Raw genomic sequence first — 24,423 nt, forward strand, 5'->3', positions numbered from 1 at the left:
ATATGAAATATGGTGGATCAGGTGACTTTATGTGTGATGAAATGAAAATGATTTCATCAGAAGAGAAAAAAATGAAGAGTAGTATTTCAATCAACACGGATGCAGGAATATGTGGGAGTGAAATTAAATATGATTCAGATATATCAATGCTCATGGATAACCTGTGAACGATACTACCATTCAAATATATATGCCTACAAGTAAAAATCCAGATGAGGAGGTTGATGAAAAATGACAGAATGGAAAGAAAAAAATGAATTGAATGTCAGTGAAAAGCCCTATTGGATCGTGGGAGACTCGAATAATCATGTGGGGATCAGCTTGAACAGATGCGTAATCCTGTGAAAGTGGAAACGGTAATCTAGCTAAAGAAGACAGCAAATAGAATACACAGAAAACAATAGTACTTAGAGAGACAGAGGGGAAAAAAAACAAATTGCAAACAGGATTTGTAACTTGGGTTAATGAAGGAAAGTTAAGAATACCACCAATATGAATCAGCAATGGAAACATATGAAAGAATCTGCCAAGAAAGAGGATTAAGTAGCATGTGCTTTTAAGGTAACAGGATGTAGAATCCATGGGTCATGATGACAGTGTTGTAAAAGATGAAAGAAAGAAAAAAAATGAGAGAATATCAGTAATAAGAAGTCAAGCTGAAATACACAAACTTGAACAATAAGCAAAAAGATAAGTAGAAATGGCATGAGAACAATAGTTTAAAAAGCAGTCAGATATATTTGAGGCATTGGATTGACAAGCACAGATTGACCCAATGTATGAAAAAGCAAAGGAGATTTGTGTTACTCATTATAAGGGACTAAAAACAACAGCATGAGAGTGTAGACACTGATGAGGTAAGAAAAACAATGCAAGCACCATTTTGAAGAACTATATACAAAACTTGAAATAAGACTACAGACCATGAGACCATAAAAATAGGTGAAAAGGCAAGTGGTGAAAGTGACACTGACGGATAGAGATAGGTTAAGGGTGTGAGCAAAATCTTGGCACACAATGTGGAAAAATGTGAGGTTAAGCACATTGGCAGGAAGAATAGAGGAGCAGAATATTAGTTGAATGAAGTAAGATTGCAGAATGTTACAGAACAGAGGGAATTGGAAGTCTTCATGCACAAAATGTTAGCATCCAGTTCAACACATAATGGAAATGCAAATAGAATGTTGGCCTTCATTTCAAAGGGAATGGACTATAAAAGTAGTGAGGTTTCACTAAAGCTATAAAAGGCATGAGTCAGACCATTGCTGGAATACTGTGAACAGATTCGGACACCTTCTCTAGAGAAAGATATACTGATGATGGAGGCAACCAGAGAGGGTTCATTAGCCTAACACTGGGTATGAAGGGACTATCCTATAAGGTTGAGTAGATTGAGCCTTATTCATTGGCGTTTAGAAGAATGAGAGGCAACGTTATTGAAATAGGGGACTTATAAGATGCATGCAGACCCTTGTGGGAGGGTCTAGGATGAGGGGGCAAAATCTCAGAATAAGGGTCGAACATTTAAGACAAAGATGAGGAGTTTCTTTTCACAGAGGGTAGTGAATCTGGAAAATGCTTTACTGCAGAGGGCTGTCTAGGCTGATAGACAGATTTTTAATCAGTAAGGGTTTATAGAAGAAAGGAAGAAAAGTGGAGCTGAGGATTATCAGATCATCTCTTAATTCACTGAATAGTGCAGTGACCTTAATGGGCAAAATGGCTTACTTCTGCTCCTACATCTTATGATCTTAGTCCTTAGTCAAGTCAAGGTGGACTATGATCAGCTGGCACAGTACACTTGTCTGGTAAACCTTTGTTGCACTCTCTGTATAGCCAGAATAGCGCATATCTGAACCAGGTCTATTAAATAAAAGGTCCATGTAGAGGCATCTTACTGCAGTCCTTGGTAGAAGCCTTTTTGTTGCATTTTTTTCAATGACAACTGTTATTTGTGTGAATTGTAACTGCTGATGCATCACACTACTGAACAGCTGCTTTATTTTTGATATTCTCCATATTGCCTCTTTGGAACCATCAACAATGTATCCATATACAGAGTTCATTGTCATCGCTGTGTTCACTGTGCTATGTGCACCACAAAAATGGTGAAGGTACACATCCATCTAGAAGCCCAGGGCCAGCTGCAGTCTCCAGCAGATGTGTAGCAGCCTCCTGATGCAGATTCCAGTAAAAGCTGTCCTCATGATGAGATGAAAGTACAGAGGGCTCATAGATGGAAAGAATAGCAATCCTTCAAATATGATTTTTCCATCATTTGATGCTAATGATGGCTAGTCTCTTCAGATTTATTCTTGTACTGTAGTCACAGTAAACGAAGCAATGTAAATATATATTGACAAATGTGATATTCTATTTACAATGAAGTAGCATCCATGCTATCTATGTTGCTTAGAAGGTTTTCCTTTTCCCTTCCTTCCTAATATGTTTAGGTGTAATGATGGGGTCCTCAAGTCATGTCAAGTAAGCCTTCCCTAAAAAAAGACTTTTGGTCTTAGTGCTTTGGGCAAATGATTCTGGTGACTTGATGGTCCACACATTTTGAGAATGCCTTGGCCAAGTGCAGGCTCACCCTCCTTGGCTTGAGTTTCCACAGGGTTGAAGGTCACAGTCAGGGTGGAGGGCCCAGGTATCTCTGGATGTCTCAGGAGATTACTGAGAGACCTGCATGTGGATTGTCTTCCAGTTGGGTTTCAACTGGAACTTCTCCGTATCCAGGTAAGGAAGGAACATCTGGAGTGAGTTCAAGGTCCTTTGACCCCTTGTCTTGTCGTAGATACTGAACACCAATGGCTAAAACAATGGAGTACACATACCTAGTAAACACTGAATCAGCAATGAAACAAAGAAACAGCAATATGTATGCAAGCAAAAGCCAGCACAGTATAGATGGCCAATGGCGGACACCTACTGCCTTCAATCTAGCTTCCTGAGTGTCTCCGTCAAACCTTTCTGCTACTCCTGCATCAGACTGTGCATTTTGAACAAACTGTTAATGGCTAACCCACGAGATCATCACCTGCCTGGGACTGAGCAGCTGCCTGGTCTCCAGCAATACTTCCACTGCCTGCTCCTGGACGTTCTTTCCTTAGCCAGCTGTCGATTATAGCTGTACTGTGCATCAGGGTGTCATTATTTGAGCAGGTGGATAGCGGAGAAGCTAGCCTTGATGATACTTCTTCTGAAGGCTTCTTCCTGAGAAGCAGTTCAGGAAATGATAGCTAGAGGAATTGATCTCTGTGGAATTTGTGAAATAGGGCTAGAAGCTTCGTGTAAAAAATGAGGTCTGCAGATGCTGGAGATCACAGCTGCAAATGTGTTGCTGGTCAAAGCACAGCAGGCCAGGCAGCATCTTCGTGTGTTAGGAATACATTCAGTATCTTGTTAGTGAAAACACCACTTGTGTTGCTCCAGTAAACAGCTGGCTTTTTCTGTTGTTCAAATTCTTGAGGTACTGCATCTTGCCAGGATATTTGGAATCTGAGTATACTTGCTAACTTATCAGCACTCCTGTTTCATTCAATTTAAATGTTAATTTCCTTACACTTCGATATTTCTTGTGGATTGTCCTGATGAATGCAAGACAAAAACTTCAAAGAATGTGTCTTTTTTTCAAAAATATTCAAGATATATTTGAATATGCAGTCAGCCGTGGTGAGATAGGGAGTGATGACAAAACATTTGCAGCAAAGCACACAAAAAGGATAACAAAAGCCAAGAGAAATGCTAGCCACAACAGGCATTAGGGTCATAGAGATAGACAGCACGGAAACAGACCCTTCGGTCCAACCTGTCCATGCTGACCAGATATCCCAACCCAATCTAGTCCCACCTGCCAGCACCCGGCCCATATCCCTCCAAACCCTTCCTATTCATATACCCATCCAAATGCCTTTTAAATGTTGCAATTGTACTAGCCTCCACCACTTCCTCTGGCAGCTCATTCCATACACATACCACCCTCTGCTTGAAAAAGTTGACCCTTAGGTCTCTTTTATATCTTTCTCCTCTCAACCTAAACCTATGCCCTCTAGCTCTGGACTTCCCCACCCCAGGGAAAATACTTTGTCTATTTATCCTATCCATGCCCCTCATGATTTTATAAACCTCTACAAGGTCACCCCTCAGCCTCTGAAAATCCAGGGAAAACAACCCCAGCCTATTCAACCTCTTCCTGTAGCTCAAATGCTCGTAAATCTTGTAAATCTTATCCTTGTAAATCTTTTCTGAACCGTTTCAAGTTTTACAATATCCTTCCAAGCAGAAGGAGAGCAGAATTGCATGCAATATATCTAAAGTGGTCTAACCAATGTCCTGTACAGCTTCAACATGACCTCCCAACTCCTGTACTCAATGCTCTGACCAATGGCAGGAGTAGGCCATTCAGCCTCTTAAGCCTGCCCCCACCATTTAATAAAATCATGGTTGATCTTCCCAAAGCTTCAATTCCTCTTTCATGCCAGCTTTTCATTGCTCTCAATTCCCTGATGTTTCAAAAATTGAGATCCTTTTTAATTACTTTCGGTAATCCATATTTATGGGCCAGACTTGCTTTCAAGCCGAAATCTCACACTAACCGCAGTCACAAGTGCTTACACTGCCAAGATATCACAGGATATTCCAGCATCCCTGGCACTGGTGTCACCTTCAAAAGACCATTGGTCAAATAGTGCTCTACATAGTATGTGACCTTTTCCCTGAACATGGCAGACAAGCAAAAATTGACATCTTGCTTTTTAGAGAGAGATCTAGAGATTCTGTTAGATGCAATAGCACAGAGGAGGGATATCCTCTTCCCTCAAGACCAGCATAGGAGGCCATGACTCCAGACTCTACCATCCTGGTCCAAAGTTGTCACCCGAATCAATAGGAATTCAGCAGCCTGAAGAAACAGTGTGTGAAAACAGTCATTGATTTCCTCCACTCTGCCTGGGTAAGTGCCACCGTCGCCTCTCTGCTACCTTGTACTCACTCTATCTCTGCTACTGCATACATCCCCCACCAAGGATCGTCCTGTACCAAACAGGCTATTGCATGCAACATCTTCCGACTTATACTCATCCAATTCCCAGACATCACTAACCCTGGACGGCTTCAATGCTTACTTATAGTCTACCATTCTCACTTCTGCATCAACATCTTCTCTTATTATTACCAACCCAATTCCTCACACCACCACCCTTGCATGCCAGCTGCACTGTCTACTTGCACACCTCACCACCTTTCTTCCATTGGTACTCGCAGTTTCAGCATTTTTATTTCACTCAATTCTTTCCTTTGTCTCATTCCCAGAGAAAACAGGCAACAACTGGGCAGAAAGAGCCAAGACAAATTGCAGGGTGCCAGACATTTGGATCCTCATCTTCTAAGCAGAGACATTCCTGAACCTGATCCCAAGTGCTCCAGTGGTGATATCCAAACCCCTGAACTGAAGCCACAGGCTACTCTTGAATTAGACTTGGGTTCTTGCCTAGGTGCCCAGGCTGAAGTGTGGTTTCTTTGACTTGAATTGTCATTTAGTTAATGCACACTCACTGTGTTTGCTGCATATACACATGACACAAGTGAAAGATTGATGTAACATAGTACCATATAGCAACATGTCCACTCCCTTGACTGATCACTGCCAACTTTGACAAACCTCCTGATCTGATTGGCACCATATCCGCTGCCACTCTTTTCACCATGAACACTCAGATGCAGCAGTGTGTACCATCTACAACATGTCCTACATAAATTCACAAAGTAACTTTAAACAGCACCTCCCAAACCCACAACCACTACCATCTAGAAATACAACAGCAGTGCATAAATGGGAACACCACCACCTACAAGCTCCCTTTTAAGTCACTGATTATCATGACCACAAAGTATAATGCTATTCCTTTGGTGTCACTGGGTCAAAATCTTTGAATTCTCTCTCCTGCATCATTGTGGGTGTATCTGTATCAAAAGAAATGCAAGGGTTCAAGACATCAGGAGCAACTAGGGATGGACAAATAAATGCTGGCTGAGCCAGCAATTCTCACACCTCATGAATGAAAACAAAACTCTGGCATCTGTCACACAACACAACTTTCAGGATTTATATTTTTAGGGCAGAAACACAGGTAGCATGGTGGCTCAGTGGTTAGCACTGCTGCCTCACAGTGCCAGGGACCTGGATTCAGAGCCACCCTTGGGGGACTGTTTCTGTGGAGTTTGCACATCCTCCCTGTGTCTGCATGGTTTGATCTGTTTTCCTCCCACAGTCCAAAAATGCGGGTTAGGTGAATTGGCCATTCTAAATTACTGATAGGGTTTGGGAAGTGTAGGCTAGGTGTGTTAATCAGGGGAGATGGAGAGTAATATGGGTCTGCATAGGATGCTCTTCGGAGGGATGGTGTAGACCTGTCTTACCAAATAGTATATTCCCACACTGTGGGGAGTCTATGAAAACAGTATCTATATCCTTAGTTATACAGTCCCCTATTGTAATTTAAGCCTTTTTAAACTCTTTGAAAGGACCCCACAGTGTAGAACGGTGGGCATTTCCTTATCTTCCCTCTAGTCCCTGCTCCTTACAACCATGAAGGACTTCAAAACCTGCTTGCCAATTACAAGGCCTGAGGTTCTTTGACTGTTACCTTTTAAATATTCCAACCTGCATCTTTTCCAGCAAAATCGGCCCTGACTTGAAATATTGATCAATCTGAAGAAATTACCCCAATAAATAACTGCCTCAACAATGTAATAATAATGGTACATATTTCAACAACAAAATAAAAATATTCTTCAAAATTGCTTTATAGATAAAGCTTGTCATTCACTACTTACAGAAAGAATGTTCTTCATTGTGATCACAAAAACATTGTAGGCAATAAGACAGTCCCAATATTGGAGGATTATTTTAATAGGTTTTAGTAATAGCTCTCCACCAAAGAGCAGGAAATAAAAACAGGCGACAAGGTAGCCCATGCAAAAGATGCTGATTCGTGTTGTTCCTGTGATAAAGATGATTGTAAGCACGAACCAAAATAGGTAACTGAATCCAATGACTTTGATCATATCCAGGTAGGATCTGTATTTTGAGGAAAGAAAACAATGAAATTTCAATCATGAGATCATAAATATCAGTACAGAGGAGGCAGGCAATTAGGGACATACATTGTTTTAGCTCTTTTTTTCACAGAAATCTGCATTCCCCAATCACAACATTTAATATCTATAATTCAAGAGTCCACTGCATTATCTCGAAGACTGTTACAGGTATTAATCATCTTTTATTTCCTGAAATTAGTCCTGAACATGTCTTTTATTTGTTTATACTTTTGAAAGTTAAGCTTCAGGTTAACTTAGTATCTTACCTTGGAACAGAATTTAAAGATGGTCAATAATAGCAGGTAAAATGTAATGCAAATAAATTCAATAGCTAGACTGCCAAATCAATTAGAATATAAGTTAAGGATTTCAAAATATTTGAAAGATTTTACATTTCAGGAAATAATTCTAATATTATTGAGAGATGCAAATATATTGCAACTTAATCTGCTGATTTATTTAGCTTCTGTATAAGGGTTAGTATTATAATAAAAACATCACTGGAAGTATGAAAATGAGTCCAAATCTCAAAATGGCTCAAGCATAAGCCTGGGCAAGAATGGATGATTACACTGCCAACTTTGCTTTGGTCTTGGTGTTTGCTCATCCATCCTTTCCATCAATTCAGCAGAACATCAGGTTTGATAATAACATTTGCATCTTTATAAAGGTATTATGGACCATTGCTAACAGGATTACAAACCATTAATAATTCTTACAAGGGTGTAATTATTGTATGGACAAGATTATAACATGAATTAACATTCATTTTAATTGCTGGTGATGTATACATATTTTTAAACATTATGTTACAACAAACATAACATATGGTCTATTATATGGACCATGTGAAACCTCTTGCTAGAATAAACACTTATCTCTCACTAAATATGAAAGATAACAATTAGGGTTCATGTTTTACCTGCAATGAATAAAGTCTGGCACTGGATTATGTTGACTGAATGTGGCTGCATCCAAATCTCTGCAAATTTCTACATTATCCCCAGCAACTATTCTCACTGCAGCTCTGTTTTCATCTTCGAATACCTGCCACTGCAGTGATGCACACAGCAACATCATGAAGTCATCTAAATATCAACAAGACAAACATCTGGTATTTACTTTTGAACGACATTTGTTATGTAAAAAAGAGATTTGGCATGTACTTGCAACATTTGAAGGTACAAATTATATGATTTTTTTAAGGAGACAATCTAGTATAGCAATCAATTTTCCTTTCATTGTTGTGATTAGAACTTCAGTCTGCACTCCCATACAGATTGTCTTTATTTTACGCATTCCACTTTCTAACCCACACTGGGATTAAGTCTAATAATATGAGAAACCACAGGTAAGAAAAACCCACATCAGAATGGATTCATATTTACTGGAGATTAAAAGACTGAATGAAGCTTATAAAATTGCACAATGTAAAAAAAAATAAAATTCTTAGAGGTGTTGACTGGGTAGAAATTGACAGATTAATTCCCTGCTGGGACCCAAACTCTGGACCAAGAGACCCATGCTCAAGTTTCACCTGCTCTAGAGATGGTGATAGCAACTCTGAGCAGGTTGATTAAAACATTTTAAAAATCTTAAATACCCTGGCTGGAGATTCCAGAATTAGTCTCAAGATCATATGCCAACTATTTAAGAAGGAATTTACAAGATAATTCTTCACTCAGAGGTGTAATTCTTTATACTTCTCAACCTCAAATAACTTGAAAATTCAGTTATTGAGTACATTCAAGTCAGTGATGAACAAATACTTGGGCACAAATGAAATCAAGGAAAATAGAGATGTTGCAAACAGTTTATTTAGAAATTCAGCCACATCCTTATTTAATTCTGCAGCAGGATCAGTGGACTATTTGGCTGACACCAGCTCTTATTGCTTGCTGTTCCAAGTATTCCACATCAGGATAATGTTTTGTGAATTGATTGTGATGATAGATCATTATTTTGTATTTGTGTAAACCATTTTGCAATTGAGATATGTTTCTTGCGTAGATACTTAAGTCATCATGAAAGCATAAACTTCATCTGCTTTTCTTGACAGTGTAAATATGTGGAGTTCATTTCTCTAATGTATGTCAACAGGCTTCAGTTACTGAAATAAATCCAATCAAATAAACTATATTGGCAGGTATCACCAATTCTGAAATTATAAAATAAATGTTAGCATTACATAGTATGATTTGCACTTAACAGGTGTATTGTAAGTGGAAAGAATGAAGTATCAAGCTAGTGACTACAAAGAAGCAGAAACATGCATTTTCTCATAGAATTTACAGAAGCATGTAAATTATCCTAGTTAACTATGAATATTTTCATTATGTTATTGTCAAAGGCAATGCAACTTTTGTTTTTCTTCATTCCTGTGCAGTTTAATTTTAAATAATGTTATACACCCTTTCAGAAAATCTGTTGTGAGGCTACATTAAATTTCGCAGAATAAAATGATTGTGCTCCCCATTTTTGCATTTTAGCATGGATGTAGAAAATTTCAACACTTCAGTGAAAAGAAATTTCTTAGCAGGATGAATATTAAAAACTTAAGAAATATGTTGCTAGAAATTCATAAATATTTCATATAGCTCTCAGTTGTTATAAGCATCCTATTGAATTATTACAGTTGTTGAAAAAGTAAAAATGCAATTTCCAGAACTAGTGCAGAAATATTTAAAATATTAAATTACCTTTTAAAGCCATTGAAAGTAAAATAAATTTCTCTTAAGATTAGATTACTTACAGGGTGGAAACAGGCCCTTCGGCCCAACAAGTCCACACCGAGCCGCCGAAGCGCAACCCACCCATACCCTACATATACCCCTTACCTAACACTACGGGCAACTTAGCATGGCCAATTCACCTGACCTGCACATCTTTGTGACTGTGGGAGGAAACCAGAGCACCCGGAGGAAACCCGGGGAGAACGTGCAAACTCCACACAGTCAGTCACCTGAGGTGGGAATTGAACCCAGGTCCCTGGCGCTGTGAGGCAGCAGTGCTAACCACTGTGCCACCGTGCCACCATGTCACCTGTCACCGTGACAGTGATTTTGTCAATTTGGAACGACCTGTAACTGGAATTTGGGATACTTGATGTGCTTTAGGTTTAGCCTCTAATGACTAATAAAAGACAATTTTAGTTGAGCAAATTTATGCCATTATATTATAAATACCAGAAAAAATATTTCAAATATTTTCACATTTGAAAGAAAATGTTAAAGTTACTATCAGAGAGTAAAGAGCTATGTTTTGCTACTTTGATACAAAATAGCAGTGAATATGTTAAAAGTAACTTATAGGAGGAGAAAGTGAGGACTGCAGATGCTGGAGGCCAGAGTGGAAAAACACAGCAGGACAGGCAGCATCCGAGGAGCAGGAGAATCGACGTTTCTGGCATAAGATATTAAACAAAAGGTATTAAACAAAAATGGGAGATATATTAGAAAACACTGCAAGATAGAGCACTTAGTGCATTTGAGAGGATTTGTAGCTCAGGTTGCTTGCTGAACTGGAGGATTCTTTTCTAGGTGTTTTGTCACCATACTAGGTAACATCATTAGTGAGCCTCTGGTGAAGCACTGGTGTTAGTGACTTGCTCTCTATTTATGTGTTTAGGTTTCCTTTTGTTGTTGATGTCATTTCGAGTTGTGATGTCAATTCCTGTGGTGATGTAATTTCCTGTTCTTTTTCTCAGAGGGTGGTAAATGGCATCCAAGTCAATGTGTTTGTTGATAGTTCCGGTTGGAATGCCATGCTTCTAAGAATTCTTGCGTGTGTCTCTGTTTGGTTTGTCCTAGCTAGATGTGTTGTCCCAATGAAAGTGATTAGATTAGATTACTTACAGTGTGGAAACAGGCCCTTCGGCCCAACAAGTCCACACCGACCCGCCGAAGCGCAACCCATCCATACCCTTACATTTACCCCTTACCTAACACTACGGGCAATTTAGCATAGCCAATTCACCTGACCCGCACATCTTTGGATTGTGGGAGGAAACCGGAGCACCCGGAGGAAACCCACGCACACACGGGGAGAACGTGCAAACTCCACACAGTCTATCGCCTGAGTCGGGAATTGAACCCGGGTCTCAAGCGCTGTGAGGCAGCAGTGCTAACCACTGTGCCACCGTGCCGCCCAACTGTGCCACCGTGCCGCCCACGGTGGTGTCCTTCTTCATCTGTATGTAACGATACTAGTCAGAGTGGGTCATGACATTTTGTGACTACTTGATGTTTACCACCCTTTGAGAAAAAGAGCGAAATTACATCACCACAGCAAATGCCATCACCATAGGAATTGATGTCACCACAGGAAAAGACATCACCGACACAAGAAAACTTAAACACATAAATCAAAATGGTCACTAACACCAGTGCTTCACCAGAGGCTCACTGATAATGTCACCTAGTATGGTGACAAAATGTCTGAAAATGAACCTTCCAGCTCAGCGAGCAAACTTACATCCAGATAGAGCATTGTTTACCACACACCAGTTATGTCTTATTTCTGAATTCAGTCTCTCATATTAATGCTTTCAAAACATTTTCTGTACTCACAAATGAGAAACATCGGATTTGGATTTGTGATGAAGTCTGGAAAGTACAGCCACTTAATAAAATTTGAGTTGATATTGGCACCGGCATATCTCCATGGATACTCTGCAATACAATCAAAGTACTGTGAAACATATCTATTGGTATTTATTTGGGCAATGAAACAGATCTGTCTACATTTCATTCTGATAGGTAATTTCATCACTGTCACTACAATCAGAAATGAAAAAGACTGACAAAAATGATATTATTGTCAATTCAGTTGTGAATAGTGGGAGTAATGTATTGCTCAAGTTTTTGCGCAGAGTACTGCTATCTTAGCTCATGATATTTTAAAGCAGAATTCAACAACTTTATTTTGTATTTAAAGGAACACTGGTCTCCCTCCAAGTTGAGTATGACCTTAGTCATTTAGGTCTTGTAACTAACAAGAAATGTTGGAAGAGAAACAATCATGAAAACTATTGCTGGACACTATTAATTGAGCAAGTATCTCACTGTAACTCCATCTGCGCTAGTTGAATCAGAACTGTGCATTTCAATCTATAATAAACATATAAACATACGAGAATTATGATGTATTCCCATTTTCAGCAAAATCAAGAGTACTAATTATTATTCTACAAGTTAGCCCTCTGACCAATGGGTTTTACAAATGGCTATTTAAAGTCATAGAGATGTACAGCATGGAAACAGACTCTTTGGTCCAAACCGTCCATGCTGACTGGATATCCCAACCCAATCTAGTCCCACCTGCCAGCACCCGGCCCATATCCCTCCAAACCCTTCCTATTCATATACCCATCCAAATGCCTTTTAAATGCTGCAATAGTACTAGCCTCCACCACTTCCTCTGGCAGCTCATTCCATACACGTATCACCCTCTGCGTGAAAAAGTTGCCCCTTAGGTCTCTTTTATATCTTTCCCCTCTCACCTTAAACCTATGCCCTCTAGTTCTGCACTTCCTCACCCCAGGGAAAGACTTCGTCTATTTATCCTATCCATGCCCCTCATGTTTTTGGAAGGTCACTCCTTACAAAACGTGATACATAAATTAATTCAAAGAAAGGCTGATGTTAATTACAATAACTCAACAATTCCAACAGTTCTACCTTTGCAGGCAGCAGGTGGTATGCCAATACAAAGTAGGTACTGAAAGGTCAAAATGCATGCTAGGAAGCAGCAGTATTTCGGCCAGATTTCGGCAATGGCTTTCCTGCGGCGTCGATAGAGTAATGCAAATAACCAAAAGGCATGAAACATGGCATACAGATCCATCCGTTGGCCAATCACATTGACAGTCATTAAAAAACATATCTGTGGAAAAACAAACAGAAATGGTATTACTCAAAAAAGAATACTTGCAAACTAATGTAGTAAACAGAGATGGATTGTAAAATTCCAAATTTAACTTGCAATGCCTTATATAAAATAAATCATTAATAAAAAGGCCCAAAATTTGGACATTAATTGGGCAGAGGTTACAACTGAATTTTGGTAGACGTTTACTTGCTTTCCACTTAAACATTTTGTGAGTGAGACAAAGGTGAATTATTCCCCCGGTCAGTGTTTTTATCACCATACGGCACAGGTTGGATTGGCAAACATAGGTATGTATCTGCTCCAAGAAAAATTCTGATAATACTAACACAATAATCTGAACCATGGATTTTCACTTATTGACCAGACAGCCAGCATGAAACTTTCACTGCATTCTTTGGAAAAGGCCTGCCAAACAATGATGGAGATGAAAGGCTAATGGTGGGCTGTTTCCTGGGATTTGGACAACGGGGATTGTAAAACCACATATTGAGATCTGTCTGTCAATTAGAGGCTGGAAGCTTTCTTGTTCAGCAACATCACCAGGGAGGTTGTCGTTTCTGGAGGAAAGATACCGACCAGAAGCCCAGGATAATGGTGTGATCCAGGCTGCAGGTCCAGAGTATTGGGTAGTGAGGTATAGAGAAAATTAGGGCACCAGCAAAGCCATGGATGGTTCTCAGTGGGAGCTCCTCTTCTTGATGCTGCTGTCTCTCAGTCAGGCACTGAATCCCAATGAAGGAATGACCAGTGCCCTGTTGTGCTCTGGGAGATAGCAAGCAGCGTAATGTTTACTTGTCATGCATGTCTAATGATGATAGACCCATAAATGATTGAATTAATACTAATGATTGTACTTATTAATTGTCCATTTATGGGTCAGTGAGGCAGGAAGGTCACCTTGGGTGTCCCCTTCCTGTACTTATCAAAGGTGAAGTTGTGAAGACAGTAATGTGTTCACACGTCTTCTGCATAATTAAAAATTTTTCCCACTTCCAAGCACACAACTAAAGAGGACAGAATATTCCACCCAATGTTCTGGACAGCTTGTGAAATAAAATTACTTCATACATAAGCAACTTACAAATCTAATGTGAATGTCTATTTTGTAGTTTTAAACCTTATAGATCAGACAAGGTTCATATGAAACGTTTCATTAATGGTAGTTACATTCAGATGAAAGAATCTTGGGGGCACTGTAAATTCCTTAGCTTTGTTCTCCAATATAAAGGAACTTATCAAGTTAGCCCAGATTCCTACTTCTGATTGTTATTCAAATGGCAATAATAGAAATACCTTCATTTTTAAAAAAAATTCCTTCGTGGAATGTGGGCATCGCTGGCTGGTCAACATTGTTGCCCTTGAGAAATGGTGATGAGCTGCCTTCTGAAACTGCTGCTGCATATGTGTTGTAGGTAGACACACAATGCCATTAGGAAGAGAATTCCAGGATTTTAACCCAGTGGCAGTGAGAAACAATTGTGGTGTTCCCAAGTATCTGTTGTCAATGTCCTTCTCATGAGCTTATTGTGGATTTGGAAGATGCTGTCTAACGATCTTTGGTGACTTTCTGCAATGCATCTTCTAGATAGTACACACTGCTGCTACTAAGCGTCAGTAATGGAGGGTGTTGGATGTTTGTGATCTGGTGCCAATCAAGGGGGGAGGGGTGCCTTGTCCTGGATATTGTCAAACTTCTTGAAGCTACACTCATCCAGGCAAGTGGGGAGTATTCCAACACACTCGTGACTTGTTGCTTTGTAGATGGTGGACAAGCTTTGCAGTGTCTGAAGCTGAGTTACCTGCCACATTATTTTAAGCCTCTGACCTGGTCTTAGAGTCATAGAGTCACAGAGATGTACAGCATGGAAACAGACCCTTCGATCCAACCCATCCATGCCGACCAGATATCCCAACCCAATCTGCCAGCACCTGGCCCATATCCCTTCCTATTCATATACCAATCCAAATGTTAAATGTTGCAATTGTACCAGCCTTCACCACATCCTCTGGCAGCTCATTCCATACACGTACCACCCTCTGCATGAAAAATTTGCCCCTTAGGTCTCTTTTATATCTTTCCCCTCTCACCCTAAACCTATGCCCTCTAGTTCTGGACTCCCCGACACCAGGGAAAAGACTTTGTCTCTTTATCCTATCCATGCCCCTCATAACTTTGTAAACCTCTATAAGGTCACCCCTCAGCCTCCGACGCTCCAGGGAAAACAGCCCCAGCCTGTTTAGCCTCTCCCTGTAGCTCAGATCCTCCAACCCTGGCAACATCCTTGTAAATCTTTTCTGAACCCTTTCAAGTTTCACAACATCTTTCTGATAGGAAGGAGACCAGAATTGCACGCAATATTCAAACAGTGGCCTAACCAATGTCCTGTACAGCTGCAACATGACCTCCCAACTCCTGTACGCAATACTCTGACCAATAAAGGAAAGCATACCAAACGCCTTCTTCACTATCCTGTCTACCTGCGACTCCACTTTCAAGGAGCTATGAACCTGCACTCCAAGGTCTCTTTCTTCAGCAACACTCCCTAGGACCTTACCATTAAGTGTATAAGTCCTGCTAAGATTTGCTTTCTCAAAATGCAGCACCTTGCATTTATCTGAATTAAACTCCATCTGCCACTTTTCAGCCCATTGGCCCATCTGGTCCAGATCCTGTTGTAATCTGAGATAACCCTCTTTGCTGTCCACCACACCTCCAATTTTGGTGTCATCTGTAAACTTACTAATTTTACCTCTTATGCTCGCATCCAAATCATTTATGTAAATGTCAAAAAATAGAGGGCCCAGCACTGATCCTTGTGGCACTCCACTGGTTGCAGGCCTCCAGTCTGAAAAACAACCTCCACCACCACCCTCTGTCTTCTACCTTTGAGCCAGTCCTGTATCCAAATGGCTGTATTCCATGACATCTAACCTTGCTAATCAGTATCCCATGGGGAACCTTGTCGAACACCCTACTGAAGTCCATATAGATCACATCTACCACTCTGCCCTCATCAATCTTCTTTGTTACTTCTTCAAAAAACTCAATCAAGTTTGTGAGACAGGATTTCCCACGCACAAAGCCATGTTGACTATCCCTAATCAGTCCTTGCCTTTCCAAATACATGTACATCCTTTTCCTCAGGATTCCCTCCAACAACTTGCCCACCACCGAGGTCAGGCTCACCAGTCTATAGTTCCCTGGCTTGTCTTTACCGCCCTTCTTAAACAGTGGCACCACATTTGCCAACCTCCACTCTTCCGGCACCTCACCTGTGACTATCGATGATACAAATATCTCAGCAAGAGGCCCAGCAATCACTTCTGTAGCTTCCCACAGAATTCTTGGGTACACCTGATCAGGTCCTGGGGATTTAACCGTTTCAAGAAATCCAGCACTTCCTCCTCTGTAATCTGGACATTTTGCAAGATGTCACCATCTATTTCCCTGCAATCTGTATCTTCCATATCCTTTTCCACAGTAAATACTGATGCAAAGTATTCATTCAGTATCTCCCCTATTTTTTGTGGTTCCACACAAAGGCTGCCTTGCTGATCTTTGAGGGGCCCTATTCTCTCCCTAATTACCCTTTTGTTCTTAATATATTTGTGAAAACCCTTTGGATTCTCCTTAATTCTATTTGCCAAAGCTATCTCATGTCCCCGTTTTGCCCTCCTGATTTCCCTCTTAAGTATACACCTACTTTCTTTATACTCTTCTAAGGATTCACTCAATCTATCCTGTCTATACCTTGTTGCAACAGTATTTATGTGGTGAGTCCAGTTAAGTTTCTGGTCAATGGTAATTTTCAGAATGTTGATATGAAGGATTCAATGATGGTAACACTCATTTTGCACATGGTCATTTTTTGGCATTTGTCTGGTGTGAATGCTACTTGCCAATTGTCAGCCCTGGATATGGTCCAGATATTGTTCCATTCGAACATGAACTGCTTCAGTATCTGAGGAGTCACGAATGGAGCTGAACATTGAGTGAACATTGGCAAACATCTCTAATTCTGACCTTATAATGGAGGAAAGATCATTGATGAACCAGATCTAGGCCTGGGGCCTACAGAAATTCCTTGAAGAATTCCTGCAGAGATGTCCTGGAACTGATATGACTGATCTCCAACAAAGGGCGAAAGTGAGGACTGCAGATGCTGGACATTAGAGTCGAGACTGTGGTGCTGGAAAAGCACAGCAGGTCAGGTAGCATCCAAGAAGCAGGAGGACTGACAGTTAGAGCAAAAGCCCTTCAACAGGAATGAAGGACTTTTACCCGAAATGTCAATTGTCCTGCTCCTCGGTCGCTGCCTGACCTGTTGTGCTCTGCCAGTACCACACTCTTGACTCTGACCTCCAACAAACAAAATCATCTTCCGGTGTGCGAGGTATGACCCCAACCAATGGAAAATTTGGCCTCTGATTCCCATTGATTTGCTATGGTTCCTTTGGCCACATTTGATTGAATGCAGCCTCAATGTCAAGGCCAGTCACTTTCACCTCACCTCTAGAATTCAACACTTTTGTCCATGTTTGAACTAGGGATGTAATGAGGTCAGGTACAGAGAGGCCCTGAATCCAAACTGGGTGTCATTAAGTAGGTTATTGCTGAGCAGGTGCTCCTTGATCACACTGATGGTGGGACCTTCTATCATTTTACTGTTGATCAAGATTAAACTAATGTATAGTAAATAGCTGGGTTGGATTTGTCCTGCTTTTTGTTTACACGACATAGCTGGACATTTTCCCACTTGATCAGGTAGACGCCAATGCTATAACTGTACTGGAACAACTTGGGAGTAGCAAGTTCTGATGCATTAAGCTTCAGTACTGTTGCTGGAATATTGTCAGGGCCCATAGACATTTCAATATCCGGTGCCTCCAACCATTTCTTGATGTCATGTTGAGTGAATCGAATTGGCTGAAGACTGGAATGTGAGAATACCAGGGACCATTAGAGGGGGCCGAGATGGATCATCTATTTAGCATTTCTCACGAAAGATTGCTACAAATGTATCCACCTTATCTTTTCCGCAGGAGGATGGGGATATTTATGGACCGTCCTCTGCCAGTGAATGGTTTAATTGTCCACCAATTTACAACTGCATGCGGCAGGATTGATCTGATCCATTGGTTCCGGGATTGCTTAGCTCTGTCTATCGCTTGCTGCTTATACTGTTTGGCATGCAGTAGTCCTGTTTGGTAGATTCACCAGGTTGCTACCTCATTTTAGATAAGCCTGGTGCTGCATTTGGCATGCCCTCCTGCACTCTTCATTGAACCTGGATTGATTTTTTTGGCTTGATTGCAATGGCTGAGTGGTTGATATGCCAGGCCATGAGGTTGCAGATTGTGTATAATTTTGATATTGTTAATGGCCTCTCATCTCATGGATTCCCAGTTTTGAGTTGTTAGATCTGGTTGAGATTTGTGTTCCATTTCGCAGACAGTGAAGAACAGTTTTGTAAGATTACAAAGGGATCTTGATCAAATGGGCAAAGGGGCTAATAAAATGGCAGATCAAGTTCAATCTATATAAATGCAAGTTATTGTGTTTTGGTACAACAAACAGGTTCAGGACTTATACAGTTAGTGGTGTCCTGGGTTGTGTTGCAGAACAGAGTGCCCTAGGGGTTCAAGTACATAATTTTTTGAAGGTTGCATCACGTATAGACAGGGTGGTTAAAAATGCGTTTATCACACTGCTTTCACTGCTCAGTCCTTTGAATGTAGGAGTTGGGAAGTCATGTTACGATTGTACAGGTGAGGCCTCTTCTAGAATAATGTGCCCAGTTCTAGTGACCCAGTTATAGGAAGGATATAATTAAGCTGGAGAGGATTCAGAAGAAATTTACCAGGATGTTGCTGAGTATGCAAGGTTTGAGTTATAAACAAAGCAGTGTGTGGAGGACTGTATACCGAGGAAGTCAATCCTGGGTTCCCAACAGGAAACCCTAGATGAGTCAGGACATACAGAACCTGCTAAAAACCAGGCATGAGGCCTGCAGATCAGGAAACCATACAAATATAAAGAATCCAAGTATGACCTTCGCAGAGCCATTAAGACAGCCTGCCTAGAACCAATACTGATCTAAACTAGAGACCCAGACAGACATTCAGACTATGGCAAGGACTGAATGACATCACAGGTTCTAAAAAGAGACAGTGTAAGATAGCAGATGATGCCATATCCCTCCCAGCTTGTCTCGTCACCTTCTATGCTTACTTTGAGCAGAATTTCGGTGGAGCGATAACACCTATTCTGACAAGTCCTGATGAACCTATCCCAACAGTCACTGCATCAGAGGTCAGATCAGTTTTCCTTCGTGTGAATCCAAGGAAAGTGACGGGACCAGACGGATTATCAGGCCGTGCACTCAGAGCATGTGCAGATCAACTGACAGAGGTCTTTTTGGACATCTTCAACCTCTCCCTGCAGCAGTCCAGAGTGCCTGCCTGTTTCAAGAGGGCCAACAGCATCCCTGTGACGAAGAAGGCTCATGCAGCATGTCTCAATGATGACCGCCTAGTGGTCCTAACTTCAGGGTCATGAAGTGCTTTGAAAAGCCAGCCATGCCATTAATCAACTCCAGCCTCCCCACTACTCGTGACCCACTCCGATTTGCCTATCCGACCAACAGATCCATGTCAGATGCCATATCATTTGCCCTTCACTCTTCCCTAGAACATCTTGGCATCAAGAATAGCTATGTAAGAATTCTACAATCAGCCTTTAACACTAGTATCCCCTCAAGACTGATTACTAAACTTAGTGATCTCAGACTAAGGCCCACTCTCTGCAACTGGATCCTGTTTCCTGACCCACAGGCCACAAATCAGTGAAGTTTGGGGACAATATTTCATCATCACTAGCACTCAACACTGGAGTCCCATTGGAATGTGTATTCAGCCCCCTACTGTACTCACTGTATACCCATGACTATGTCACCAAATACCAAAGTAATGTCATTTACAAGTTCGCTGATGACACCACCAGATGGCAATGAAACAGACTACAGACAGGAGGTGGAAGACCTGTTAAAATGGTGCACTGAGAACAACCTAGCTCTCAATGCCATCAAAACTAAGGAACCCATTATTGGCGGGATGTAACTCGTACACCCCTCCACATTAACAGCACAGAGGTGGAATGAGTGGAGAGTGTCAAGCTCCTGGGAGTGGTCATCTACAACAAGGTTTCTTGGACTCTTCATGTGGATGCACTGGTTATAAAGGCCCAACAGCATCTCTTCTTCCTCAGGCAGCTGATGAATTTTACCATAACAGTGAATACCCTTGCTAACTTTTATAAGTGCACCAAATGGAGCATTCTGTCTGAATGTATCACTACCTGGTATGGCAACTGTGCCATTCAAGATTGGAGACGGTTACAGTGAGTGGTGAACTCGGCCCGGACAATCACAAAGGCCAACCTCCCATCTACAGCATCCATCTACCAGGCCTGCAGTCAAGGAAAGGCCGCCAACATTCTTAAAGATCCATCCCACCCTGGTAATGTTTTTCTACAACCTCTACCTTTGGGTAGAAGGTACAGAAGCCTGAACACACGCACCAGCCAGTTTCAAAACAGTTTCTACCCTACTGTTGTTAGAATACTGAATGGACTCACAAATTCTTAATATTAGCCTGTACCTGTGTTTTTGTTTTTGCCGTTGTTTACCTATTATTTACTATCAATGCTACTTAACTATGTGGTCTACCTATATTGCTTGCAAGACAAAGCTTTTCACTGTGCCTCGGTACATGTGACAATAAATTCAATTCAATTCATTCATTCATTGACTGGGATTTCTTTCACTGGAGCACAGGAAGTTGTGAGGTAACCTTATTGAGGTTTATAAAATCATGAGGGGTATAGATAGGGTAAATGGCAGGTGTCCTTTTCTTGGTTTGGGGGGGGTTTCAATTCTAGGGGGTGCACTTTTAAGGTGAAAGGAAAGGATTTAAAAAAGACATGAGGGGCAAACCTTTTACATAGAGGATGGTTTGCATGTGGATTGAACTTCTTGAGGAAGTGGTTAATGAGAGCACATTTACAATGTTTAAAAGACACTTTGGTAAGTACGTGATTAGGAAAAGTTTGGAGGGATATGAGGCAGGGGCAGGCAAGTAGGACTAGTTTAGTTTGGAATTATGTTTGGCATGGAATGGTTGGACCAAAAAGTCTGTATCTGTGTTGTATGAATTTATGACTATGACTTTATAACATGATGGAGGATATTCTCAATGTGAGGTGGAACTATGCCTCCACAAGGACTGTGCAATGGTTACTCTTACTGATACTGCCATGGAAAAATGCATCTGCAGCTGACAGATTGCTAAGAGTGAGGTAAACTATGTTTTCCCTCCTGTTTCTCTCATTGACTGTTGCAATCCAACCTAGCAGGTGTGTTCTTTAGGACTCAACCGGTTTGAGCAGTAGTGGTCATGGAAATTCCAGGGAACGTTTTGCACCCTTCCTACCCTCAGTGCTTCTTCCAAGTGCTGTCCAATGTGGACAAACACTGATTTATCAGATAGGGAGGATGGTTGTGATAATCAGCAACTTTCCTTGGCCATGTTTAACTTGAAGCCATGAGACATCTTGGGTCAGGAATCAAAACTGAGGACTCCCAGACCAACTCCCTCCTGACTGTAAACCACTGTGCTATAACCTCTGCTGGGTTTGTCCTACTGGTGGGACAGGACATATCCAGGATAGTGATGGCCATGTCTGGGGCATTGTTTGCAAGGTACAATTCCATGAGTATGACTATGTCAAGCTGTTGCTTAACTAATCCGTGAGACAGCTCTTTCAATTTTGGCACCACCATCCAGATGTTATTAAGGAGGACTTTGCAGGGTTGACAAGACTGTTTCCATCATTGTCTATTCCGGTGTCTGAGTTTAAGACTCATGGCTCATCTGGTTTCATATCTTCACTGAGATATTATCATAAACCTGTACAACTGAGTGGCTTGTTAACTGCTTCAGAGGGTAGTTTAGAGTCAACCACATTGCTGAAGGTCTGGAGTCACATGTAGGCCAGAGCAGGTGAGGATGACAGATTTCCTTCCCTGAACAATATTTATGAACTAAGCAACAATGGCTTCATGTCCATCAACAGATTCTTAATTCCAGGCATTTTTTTATTGAATTCAAATCCACCATATGTGAGATGTGAATCTGAGTCCCCGTAACATTAGAGTCGAGGTGTGATGCTGGAAAAGCACAGCAGGTCAGGCAGCATCCGAGGAGCAGGGGACTCAACATTTCAGGCAAAAGCCCTTCATCAGGAATTCCTGATGAAGGGCTTTTGCCCGAAACATTGACTCTCCTGTTCCTTGGATGCGGCCTGACATGCTGTGCTTTTCCAGCACCACACTCTTGACTCTAATCTCCAGCATCTGCAGTCCTCATTTTCCCCAGAACACTGACTGAGTTTCTGGATTAATAGTCTCATAATATTATCACTTGGCTATTGCCTCCCCATGCATGTGGCAATTTTAATAGTAAAAACTCTTTCTTCACTTATTAGATTACTTTCAAACAATATTTGTAATTAAGCCACTTAAGATAATTGGACAGCTCATTAAAAGCTTGGAAAAAAGGTAGATTTTAAGAAGTGCTTTGTAGATGTTAGAATTCGAAAAGCAGAAATATTTAAGAAGGGAATTACTAAACTCAGGGCACAGATATTTAACAGTATGATCTCCAATGATAGAATAAATAAAATGCAAGATGCACAAGAAGACAGAATTGCAGAAAGACAAAGATCTTGTGGATGAATTTATGATTTATGAATTTACACAGACGGGAAATTTTGAAACCAGGATCAGTTTGATGATATAAGCAAAATGTATGGTTGCCAAATCACCAGGCTTTATGGAGTAGCAAATTAGATGGAAATGAATTTCTTTCGAAAAGAAATATCACTTAAGATAAGGATGCAGTGCCAATGTCTTGATTGGATAGCGGGCCAAAACCCCGGAACTAGCAATGAAGAAATTTGAAGGAAAAGTTAAAAATTTTAAAATTTGAGGATATGGAGCAAATATATGGCAGGAAGTATGAGAAATAAATGACAACTTGTGTTCTGGGCAACATTTTTATGGGTTCCTTAGGTTAAGGTGATTGGAAGATGGAAAATTGGATATGTTGTGTAATGTAAATGCTGAATTAAATTTTCTCAGCCTGTGAATGACATAGTCAATACTGAATTAATTGACAAAATATGGCCGGATCTGAAAAAGGTGAATCTTGATAATGGCAATACAAAAATCTCATTAGAGAGCAGCAAGAGGTACACTTGCGTGTATTGAAATCTTATTGTTACATTTTCTTGTCTAATTTATATGACATGAAAGTTAAAGCTGGTATCTAACAGCTCCAGCTAACTGCTAATGCATCTGGGCCACCATCTTGGAAGTGCAGTCTCCAACATCTTAGGGTATACTCTTGGGCACTGACCACCAGCAACCTCTTCCACCATACCATTCTCCACTTCAGTTAATTCCATAGGCTGAGTTAAGTTCAAGGATATTTTGTGGTATGACACTGTGGTACATCAATGGCACACTTACAGCAGCTCTTTCAGAAAACAGACTGCAAGTGTACAGCCAAATGACCCTGCTCACTGAAAGTTAACATAGGTTTTCAGTGTCCACTAATATGGTAGAGAAGTTGAAAAGTTACTCGAGGTTTGGAAGCAGTATGCTGACATACAGAATTAACAACCCTGGCTTCAATACTTGCACAATACATCATGATGGTTGGCACGGCTAAGCTGTCATGCCAAAGCTTATGTGGTAATGTTGGGGCATGAAGATTTAAATTAAAATGTTTAAATTGAAATGTTGGAATGTGTAGAAGCTCAGAACCAGTGGGTTCTGATAAGAGTGCAAAGAAAAAAAGTTTACCAGGATAAGCCGTGACTCATTCTGCGAAACATGACCTGTGTTACCTTCCACCCTCATCCAAATCACAAGTGCAAAATAAGACCATAAGATGTAGGAACACAAGTAGGGCATTTAGATGGTTGAAATTGCTCTGCTATTCAATGAGATCATGACTGATCTGAAAATCCTCAATGCAAACTGACTGCTATCACACATCAAGTGAGTGGAGTAAATGTTTCTTTTTAATCTGTCTGAATACATGAGCTCCACCTCTGTGATGTCTACTCATGGGATATGAGTATCACTGGCTAGCCAGCATTTATTGCCCAGTTACCTTTGAGAAGGTAGAGGGTAGCTCATTTCTTGAACTGCTGAAAGCCATTTAAAGTAAGCATAATGCCATAAAGGAGGGAGGTGCTGGATTTTGAGTCACTGACACTGAACAAATGCTGATACATTTCCGAGTCAGGGTGGTATGTGATTTGCAGAGGAACATGCAAATGATGGTGTTCCTAAGAAATTATTGCTC

At 40.9% G+C, this 24,423-nt stretch overlaps 1 protein-coding gene across 1 annotated transcript in view; it reads right to left on the reverse strand.

The window, feature by feature from the left end:
• The window catches only part of LOC132815248 (piezo-type mechanosensitive ion channel component 2-like), a 467,530-nt gene that overhangs the window by 139,683 nt on the left and 303,424 nt on the right, over positions 1 to 24,423 (reverse strand). The window contains exons 21-24 of the mRNA XM_060824063.1: positions 12,780 to 12,984; positions 11,670 to 11,771; positions 8,024 to 8,189; positions 6,838 to 7,081 (exon numbers count right to left, since the gene is read on the reverse strand). Coding sequence (XP_060680046.1) covers positions 6,838 to 7,081; positions 8,024 to 8,189; positions 11,670 to 11,771; positions 12,780 to 12,984 — 717 coding nt within the window. The remainder of the gene's footprint in view (positions 1 to 6,837; positions 7,082 to 8,023; positions 8,190 to 11,669; positions 11,772 to 12,779; positions 12,985 to 24,423) is intronic.

The sequence above is a fragment of the Hemiscyllium ocellatum genome, chromosome 4 (genome assembly GCF_020745735.1).
Source record: "Hemiscyllium ocellatum isolate sHemOce1 chromosome 4, sHemOce1.pat.X.cur, whole genome shotgun sequence".
Lineage (NCBI taxonomy): Eukaryota > Metazoa > Chordata > Chondrichthyes > Orectolobiformes > Hemiscylliidae > Hemiscyllium > Hemiscyllium ocellatum.